The sequence below is a fragment of the Helianthus annuus genome, chromosome 5 (assembly GCF_002127325.2).
Source record: "Helianthus annuus cultivar XRQ/B chromosome 5, HanXRQr2.0-SUNRISE, whole genome shotgun sequence".
Classification (NCBI taxonomy): Eukaryota; Viridiplantae; Streptophyta; class Magnoliopsida; order Asterales; family Asteraceae; genus Helianthus; species Helianthus annuus.
Window position 1 is genome coordinate 166,234,180 of NC_035437.2, and position 10,392 is coordinate 166,244,571.

The window sequence follows — 10,392 nt, forward strand, 5'->3', positions numbered from 1 at the left end:
AGCAAGACGGGATTGGTGTCTAACCCAGACACTATTTGGCTCCCTATCCAGCGCGAAGACGGTGTCTCAGGGGTGCAAGTATGGGATCGTCGCCGACTGGGTATGAATTCGGAACCAGATTTGGCTTGTTATCCCAGGCAAGCCACGGGGTCTCCCCCGACCCCCCGCCGCCCCCCGCAAACAGCCTTTGGTTCGCCGGCTCCCCGGTTCGGTTCACCTTCTGCCCCCTTGAGCACGCCGGGGCCCGTTACGCCGGTTCGTGGGAACTTTGGTTCCCCGCCAGCCCGTTTTGCTTCGCCCCCTCTTGTTGGAGTTGCTTTTCGTACTCCCCAAGGAGCTGCTTTCAGGACGCCACCATCTGTGGGTGGAAGCGAGAGGTCAAAGGGCAAGCAGCCAATGACTCAGGTTTGGGTTCCTAAGGCGACCCAAGGGGAGGATCCTGATCCCTATCATGGTTCCAAGGATGCAGCGGCTGGTTCGGATACGGGATTCTTTTCGTGGGGCGCGGACTGCGACTCTGATTTGGATTAGCCATTGGTGAAAATGGTTTTCAAGCGTTTCGCTGGATGTGTAGTGCATGTGGGGTTTGGTCGCTAGGGTGTTTTGTGTGTCATGTGTTCCATTGCAGTGTTGTGTTTTTTTAAAACTTCGTTTGTAACCGATGTCTGTTTCGTAGTGTCTTGTTTTATGCATTAAAATGCAACGTATGTGTCTGTAAAATGTTTCGTTCAACTAATAAAAATGGAACGCGGTGTATGTGCTGTAATGTTATTTTTTTTAGCAATGATAAAAATTGCCTGGACCGTAAAAAATGGAACGCGGTGTATGTGCTGTACTGTTTTTTTTTTTATCACTAAAAATGGAACGCGGTGCATGTGCTAAATTTAAGGTTTCGTAACACTTTTTTACGCCCAAACTTTTACAGATATACGGTAAGCGTAAAAAGTTTTTTATACGTTTTTAGGCATTTTTTTAACTTTAACCTTTTATGGGTTACGATCTACTTTTTACGGAAAAGCTTTTTTTGCTTTTACGCAAAACTACGTTTTAAGGAATACGCAAATTTTTACTTAAAACTTTTTAAGGAATACGCAAAACATATTAAGGTTTTTCGTTTTACCGTTTACGTAAAACTTTTTGTATTGTTATGCGAATTACAAAGTTTTCTTTTTTACGGAAACCCTTTTTGCTTTTTACATATTACGGGAAACCCATTTTTAAGTGGTTTCTGCTTAGCGTAAAATTTTACGGAAACCTTTTTATGCAAGAACTTTACAGGTAAAAAAGTTCACGGGAAACCTTTTTGACGTAAAGAATTTACGGAAACCTTTTTTTAGTTTACCTTTTCACGGAAACCTTTTTATGTAAAAAAAAGTTAGCGTTATATTTTTTTAACGGTTTAGGCAAAATTTTTACGTTAACCTTTTTACGAGAACACACAAAAAACATAAACTAAGTACTATTAACCATACCACAAAGGGGGGGGGGGTTGCTTTATACATTAATTGTCATACCAAACTTACAGATATAATATACCAAAAACTATTACCTAGTCCAAACACAGCCATACTGGTCAACAAAAAAGACACGTCAACCCAACCATGCACCACATAAGTCATAAGGTGAACCCCCGATGCAAAAAAAGGAACCCCCCCGTCACGCCGCCCCCTTCAGCCCCAGGTCTAAGGTTCTGCAGTCTTGCGTTTCTCTGGGCAGTTGCGGGAGTCATGCCCGGTTACAAATCGGTTGCATGTTCTGCATAATCGCTTGGGCTTTTGGTGGTTCTGGACTGCCCTCTCACCCGGCCCAATCCTGCGTTTGTTTGTCCCGCATCCCTTATTGCGTACGCCTTGAGGATTGGAGCAGGAAACGGGGGTGCTCTCCTCATCTTCCACCACCACGCCTAGCATATCAGCCATAACCTGTGACTCTGTTGCCTCGGCGACTCTTTTACCACGTCGATCATCATTGAATTCTTTTGTCCAGTCTTTGATTTTCTCAACGAAATCCTCCATCGCTGCCCGGTCGCCCATCACAGCCTCAAACGCTTCAGAAAAGCAGTCCACTAGGGTGTTCCTGGTCAACGAAACCGGAGACAAGTCTACCCCATACCTGAATTCTACACGGAAAACCGACTTCGGCAACACGTGACGTCCCCAGCGACTAACCACATACTTAGCCGGGATTTCGTCCACCTTTGTTTGCCGGTATACGCAAAATATATGCCTGCAAAGGTATCCAATACGGCACCAAAGGTTACATGAGCATGTTGTAGTGTCCTCGACTGGGTCCACTTTAACCTGCACCATGTCGGAAAACACACCCACGTTATAAAAAAAGCGGGTACTGAAAAGAAAAAAAACGGGGAGGGGCCATTACCGTGAATTCATTGACGACATCGGAACGCTTGTCCAAATGCGTAACAGTATAAACCTTTCTCCCGTCGACTTCTTCGACCCCGGTAGTATAGCAGTGTAAAAGGCCCTTCAGGATCTCTTTGCGGACCTCGATGAATATGGCCGGGGAATACAATAATGCGCAGTGCTTCTCTATCGCCAAACCAGATCTGAACTCGTGTGCGCGATCATCCGCCTTGAAGTCCCCAACCCTCTGCCTATAGCGTTGGGACTCCATCGTGGAGTCATAACACAAAAAAAACTGGACAAGGGTGTTCGCCCAGGACGAGCTCACCTTAAACGTAGAGTTCGAACTCTCGCACCGGGACGTAGTCTTCATCAAACATGACATTGGGATTTCTCTAAAGTATGCCGGGACCCACATCTCCTTTATGTTGTACATGTCTCTCAGCCACTCGTGACCTTCAAGCCCATACTTCTCTAGAAGCTTCCCCCATCTCCTCTCGAATGTCCCCGGTTTAATATAAATGTTCCACACCAGTTTGTGAACGGCAGCCCTGAATTCAGTGTTATGCGCGACCTCTCCTGTAATCTGGAAAGAAAAAAATGCCAAAAAAATGAGATAAATTAGTTCAGCCAACAAAAAGAATCTCGTATAGAAATAAAAATGAAAAAGACATGAAGGGGCGACAGTTCCACCTTCGCAGGTAGTTTCTTCATGATGTGCCACATGCACAGGCGATGGAGTGAACGATCAAACACAGCAGCCACTGCTTGCCGCATGGCCGGGTCTTGGTCAGTTAGCACCAGGGTGGGCTGCTTGTTGTGCGTGTCGAGGAAAGCCCTTAACAGCCACGTGTAGGCCTCAATTGTCTCACAAAACAATAGCCCCGCTCCAAAAGTGACGCATCGCTTGTTGTTGTCAACCCCGGTAAACGGAACGAAGATCAGATTGTACCTGTGTGTACGACGTCAATCAGTTATAACGCGATTAACCCAGTTGAAACTTTCGAAAAAAGATATATAATGAAAAAAATATATATATATAAACCCAAACTTGAAGGCTGTGAAAATTTACTTGTTGGTTTGATAAGTAGCGTCGAATGCGAGGACGTCGCCGAAAGCCTGATAGTTGACCTTGGAAATTTCATCCGCCCAGAACATGTGTCGAATTTCGCCGTTTTCCACGCTGTACTTAAAGGTGTAGTTCGGCAGGTGGTTGACCCGATCTTTCATCTTCTCGATCACCAAATGTGCGTCCCTTGATGCAAAGTTCCGAAAGTCATCAGCCGTCCCTTTGACGTTGTGGTGCCCCCCCTAAGGTTAACTTGTAGCCTATGTGCCATCGACGGTCCGACCTTGCTAAGACTTGCTCGATGGATGAATTCTTTAGTAAAAAAATCAAGCTTCCGGCGTTTTTTCGTTAGATCTCTGTTATGCCATGGGACCATAGGATGGTTATGGTTCTCTTCAAAGTGATACAACACCCAAACACCAGATGACTCATCAAACCTCACACGTGTGCAAGCTTTACAGTCACACACACGGAAAGTGGCCTGCCTTATCTTCAGCGATGTCTCGTCAAGGCTATTGAAGTCCCTATTCTGGCTATGCGGCTTCCCGTGGTTGGAACAAACAATGTACCGGTGCGTGATAACTCCTTTCTTTCGCTTAATTGTCCCAAGCCTAGTTGAAAACCCACAGTGACCTGCGTAGTGGTCATACATCTCCGGGACGTCTTCCCATTGCTGAAACACGACCTCGATTCTTGGTTTTATGTTTTCCGGAGCAGCTGGGCACCAGTAGCGTGTCCCATTTGGAGTGAACCAGGAAAAGCACTCGTCCTCTGACTCTGGGGCGTGGTCTGCGAAACAAAACACACCAAAAAATTTTATACACCTCAGTCATAAAAAGCCAACTACAATAAAAAAACTAATATTGGGTGGGGGGTGCAGCAGCAAAAAAAGAATACACACAAAACCATGTGTTTATATTTTTTCAAAAACAAAAAATCTATGATGACCAACAATTAACTACTTTTTTACACTGAACGTAAAAAATCAACCCCCCACTCTCAAAAAACATCTGTTTGTATACAAAAAAAAAAGGAATAACAAATACAACATAAAAGAATTGTGGGTGAACTGACATCAAAAAATGCAAAAACTAATTTTCACAATTAACATAAGAGGGTGAGCAAGTATAAAGTTAACCCCCATCATTCAACCCCCGCTTTTTATTTTTCTTTGATACCTATGCAAAGTCAGTTCCCAAAAAAAAATTAAGAAAAGTCAAATTAAGGTTTTGAACGGGATATGGGTTACCAATGTCTGTTGCCTGGTTTGGGGTCATCAATGGAGTCCGCGAACCACCAGAACTTGATCCTCGCTCAACACCCACAGTAACCGGCGTCCCAGAGAGAGCAAACTGCTCCAGAAACAGAGTGCCTTCGACATCAATCCCCGCTCCTGATCCCCGTTGTGGGGTGCAAATGATAAGATTATCTGCATCGGCGACTTCTCCTTCCAAGTCGCCACTCGGAGGTTTATACATTTTGCTGGGTGTTTTTGAATTTTGGTTTGGGATTCTCCAGTGAAGGGGGGTGATTGATGAAGGAGGTTTTTAGGAATTGGTAGATAGAAAAGAAAAGGCCAGAAGGTGAATGTGTGGGGTGATTCAAGAAGTAGAGCTTCGTTATATAAAGAATGAAGGAAAACATTGGGATCAATAAAATCTACAGTGCTATTCGTATTATTTCTGACAAATCGAAAAATGGAAAACGGAAATGACAGGGGGGCGGTGGCTGATTGAAAAGGGAAGGGGGGGTTAAATTACCATATTAACCTTCAGAAAAGCCATGTGGGTAAATGACATGTCAGCTTGTTATTGGATAATATTAGTTCTCATGGTTCTTACAACTGGAGGTGGTTCTCATTTTAGCGGTCCCCTATATATATATATATATATTATATAGGCCAATTAACGTACCAAATGGCTTAATGTACATTGTGTATGCGATTGTTTTCCAACGTGCGATTTTATGTTTCAACCATGCGATTTGTGATTTAAAACACCCCCATGCGATTTATATACACACCCATGTGATTTCACCCATATACACAACATGCGATTTTCCAGATTTTACGCATACGTCTATTTTATATAACATGCGATTTCAAGTCGCGTACGTTCGTACGATAAGGACTATTGTTCGTTACACTTATATATATATATATATATATATATTAACCATTTCTAATTTCTCCATACGTTATCATTTAAAAAAAAAGCACTAATATTTTTATCTTTCGTTCGAGTATATTTGAGCATATTTTTATGACATAAAAAAATAATTAAGGTGTCCTATTTTTTTCAGTACTACTATTTATTACTATACATCTGCGACATTACGAAAAAACTAAACCCTTAACCCTACTCCCACCCCCAAAAACCTAACCCCTTCAACCCCCACCCCCTGCCCACCCTCAAAAACTAAACCCGAAACCTAAACTCCCAAATACATACCCCTAAAAGCTAAACTAAACCCAACACTTAAACCTTAAGGCTAAATTACATGTTATGGTGCACATGTGGACTACTATAATAGTAGTATTGAAAAAAAAAAAGACGACACGTTAAATCTTTTGTTTGTATCAAAAAAAGTATGCTTGAATATACTTGAATGAAAGATAAGAAAATCTGTGATCTTATGGTGCAATTTTTTTTAAAAAATAATAACATATGAAGTAGAAAATGTTTGAAAAGTTATATATATATTTTCAATTTGCCCCTCCTTCATTAGAAATCTCACCGCCCCCCCCCCCCATTTTATGGTTTTGAGTGAGTTTTTAGTCTTCTCACATTTAAGTAGTTTTCTCATGATCTTCTCCCTATATTATATATATATATATATATATATATATATATATATATATATATATAGAGAGAGAGAGAGAGAGGATAAATCATGAAAAAACTAGTTTAAACGAGAAAACCTAAAAACTAACTAAAAATGTCTAAAAACATACCAATTTTTTTTTTGAATTTTTTTTATTAAAATTCGCTATACAAAAAAAAACCTAAAAAAAAGTTGTACTGAACTTGAGCAATAATACGAAAAAGGCTAAACCACCTAACCCACCCTCCACCGACACCCCCCAAAAACCTAACCCCCCACCCCCCCCCCCCTAAAAAAAAAAAAAAATCCACCTTCCCACCAAAAGCCTAAACCCCCACCCCCACCCCAAAAAAAAACCTAACCCCCCTGGATCTGACTCAGAATTACTCAAACCGGTTTAATTTCAGCTGAACACACATTCTCGCTTTATGAAGTTCTTGCTCGGATTTTGTTATTCTAAAGAACCCAAGCCACAATGGACCTCAGACACGATATTTTGTAGGTTGTTCCAAGGCTTCTGCAAACACGAAATTAGCTGATGCAAATACCACTAACCATTTGGTTTTTTTCCAATCACTTTCGGAATCACTGACTTTCAAACTTTTTCTTCATGTTATTTTTTTTGGATACTAAACTAAATGGTGATGTACATATCAGGTTCAGCTGAGAGGGTTCTAGTTTTTGTCCTAGTATGAGGTGATTATCTGTGTAGGCTAGTTTAAGGGATTTGTCCAAGGCAGTTGTGGGAATGAAGCAACGATATAATGAGGTAGGGTTTGTAATAACTAATTAGTTATAACTCATTATATATATAGGCGAAAGTGAATATGGTGTAGTCACACACCCAAGTTTAGATTCGAAAGTTGAAACCCTTCACAACCACGTCCTTTTGGTAAAAAAACCAAAAATTAAATCTAAATCACTTTTTTACATCCTCTTTTTTTCCTCTGTAATTTATGCCTTTTTTCTAGATTTATTTTTAGGGTTTATAATGAAAATGACGCAATGTTGAAGGTTAGCGTCTAAGCTTGCTTCTTTTTCTAGATTACTATTTATTTGTCGAACATCGATTATTTGCGTTTTATTTGGCGTTAAATGTTGAATAGTTATTTAGTTAGGTGTTATTTAGGCGTTGATTATTAGAAACTTTGTGGATTATTTAGGCGTTAATTTTTTGTTAAGACATAAATGCACATATTTCCAACTCGAACATGGTATATGAATTACCCTGGTTAGAATTAGAATTACAATGACATCCCATGATTCATGAGTCCATGTTATAAATACATACAACTTTTCATAAACTCTTATGATTATCTCTTTATCAAAAAAGTCACAGCAAACTAGGGATTTTACCACAGTAAGCCTTAGACGTAAATGACCCTTTGCCTATCAATATACTGGATGACTTAACAATATTTTTTTTTTTTTTGAACGGCAAATTTGGATCACTGACGGACCACTGGAGTATCATCGTGCCACCAACGGAACCACCCGATCATATCCATCTCCACTAGGCATACTGCCTATACACCAATTCAGGAGAAAACCCAATATATAAGGGAACCCCCCCCTTGTGGGAATCGAACCCAGGACCTATTGGTCCCAAAGCCTTACCCCACCCCCAAGATGCCACTAGGCTATAAAGCCCTGGGCGACTTAACAATATATTAAGAAACATAACAATCGTCACGACCCATCCGGGCCAACCGAAAAACCCAGGACCCTTAAAAGAAAATAAGTTATGAGTATTTACCTTTTAGCTAGCTTCCAACCAAAAACGGTTTTAGTATAGTAAAAGCCGTAAAGTCAAAATATCAAAACTCAAGTCCGAATATCTGGGGGGGGGGGTTTCTATAGTTTGGAGAGAACAGATTCAGTTATCTCTGTTAGAATGTATACTAGTCATAAGTTAGTTCCTTAGACATGTAGTTACTAAAGAATAAGATCGGTTCGCTAGATTAAGCGTAGATTTATTAGAATGTGGTTTATACCTATCTGAGTGTAAGGACTCATTGGATAAAGGTTAAGTAAACCAACATTCTGATTTGGGAAGGTTTTAAAAGGTTTTGACCCGTTTCGCTTAGTTTATGCGAACTAAGTTCGCATAACTAGTTATGTGCCTAAAGACAGGTTTAGAAGGTCGGATGGGCATATAACAAGTCCAAGTAGTAAAATATATTTTCCGTTGAAGTATATACTGATCTAAAGTCAGATTATAAGTCGGTTTAGTTTAAAACCATTTATTTAGCTACTTTGACCACATAAGGGTATTGTGGTCATTTTCAATAATAATTTCAAGACTTATCATTTAACCCATCAAACAGAATGACCATATGGTATAACTTTAGAGAGTTATAATCAACAATAGTATGGTCTCAAAACAAGTTTAAAACAGAAAGTCAAAACGCTTGACTTTTGACAAAAAATGAAGCTCTAAACTGAATTGGACGAGTTGAGCATGCTAACATCAGTTTATATAAGTTATAAAACTTGTATATATGCTAAAAAACACTTAGTTATAAGTTATAGAAACCATTTATACCATTTAGTCGGAAATTCAACTTTTACGTAACATGCTCAACTTATCAATTCAACTAGTAAACATGATTATCCGAGGGTACGATCACAGAGGGATCATACCAACGTTATTACGATCACGTAGGAAAGTTCGGATTGAACTTTACCTTACCAAAATGGTCATAAGCTAAAGTCAAACAGAAAGTCAACTGTTTGACTTTAAACTTCAATATAACTAAATAAAATGAAACAGAACAAGGGGAAACACTTATTTGGAAGTGTTGAGCAGAAAACTACTGAGAGGGTAGTCCTCTTGTCCAGAGGGAAGCTCCAAGAGTGATGAGAGTGAAAGAGAGGTGAATGAGCAAAGAATGAAGGAGTTACAATGGCTATTTATAGTTGAAGGAGTGGAATGAGATCATTCCAAGTGTTAAGGAGTGTTCTAGGATGATCCCAGGTGTGCAATGAGGTGCTAGAAGCTGCACAAGAGTGGTAAAATGCGAGATAGGTGGCATTGTTGCAGACTGCCTTGGTCTACAAGCATAAATCTGCCAGCTCGGTCCCTTACGGACCGTGAGGGTTTATAGCTTACGGTCCGTAAGGACCTCAGCGCCCCAGCATTATTTTCAGCTTACGGTCCGTAAGCTCCATTAGCTTACGATCCGTATGAGATTGCTAGGAAAAGTTATTTTGAGATTTTCACAACTTTAGTCCCTGGACTTTGATTCTTTAGCTAATTGACACTTTTATTCCATCTCCTTCCTTGTAGCTGGGATTAGTCGGAGATCCGGGACGTGTTTTATCTAAAGCACAATAATAATTTCTCTCTCCTTCATAGAGTCGGGATTAGTTGGAGATTCAGAACACGTTTTAGTGTACGTACAGTGTAGGTCCTTCCTCGTTCCACATAGTCGGGATTAGTTGGAGGTTTCTCCCTCCACGTAGTTGGGATTAGTTGGAGAATTGGACACATGTCATCACGTAGTTAGACGAAGTTTTCGGGGTGTTACATTTAGCCTATCAATATACCGGATGACTTAACAATATATTAAGAAACATAATTACACGAATCATATCATAACTTTATATATCTCCCTTATCTAATAAAGGAGAGTAGAGCATGGCATCACAATGCTGACGTGACAGCCTTCTAGGCTATCCAACAATACCTTTCTTATGTCATTTTTTGCATCATCAATTTTATATCTTCCAGTATTAACACCTTCTGTCGCAACCCCCGACCCCTACCCCGGAAGCGGGAGCCGTGAGACAGCAGCCGGTGGTATCGGTGTTTGTTAATTTGACAGCGGAATTTAAATCATCAGGAACGTAGTTAGGAAATAAATTTCAGAGCTTCAAAACACCAGACTTTTATATTTAAACAAATGGGATAAGACCCATATTTCATTCATAATATGTTTGTAGGGATAAACCCTAGTTGCTGAAAAACATAAACTTTTATTTAGGTAACTTTATAGCCACTTTCTTTAAGCCGTAAGTGCTCTACGGCTGGTGATGTGTGTAAAATGCAACATATAAATGACATCAATTAAGGCATAAAACTAACCCTTTTTAAGTACTAATGTTGGAAAAAGAGTGTTTTTGTCTTCCTTTTGT

At 40.2% G+C, this 10,392-nt stretch overlaps 1 protein-coding gene across 1 annotated transcript; it reads right to left on the bottom strand.

The window, feature by feature from the left end:
• Positions 1-1,682: 1,682 nt before the first annotated feature.
• Positions 1,683-3,593, bottom strand: LOC110943865 (protein FAR1-RELATED SEQUENCE 5-like). The gene is made up of 4 exons (XM_022185595.1): positions 3,436-3,593; positions 3,057-3,315; positions 2,380-2,949; positions 1,683-2,300 (listed from the first exon to the last, which is right to left on the bottom strand). Exons 1-4 carry the CDS (start codon positions 3,591-3,593, stop codon positions 1,683-1,685), a joined length of 1,605 nt encoding a protein of 534 aa, XP_022041287.1.
• Positions 3,594-10,392: the final 6,799 nt, after the last annotated feature.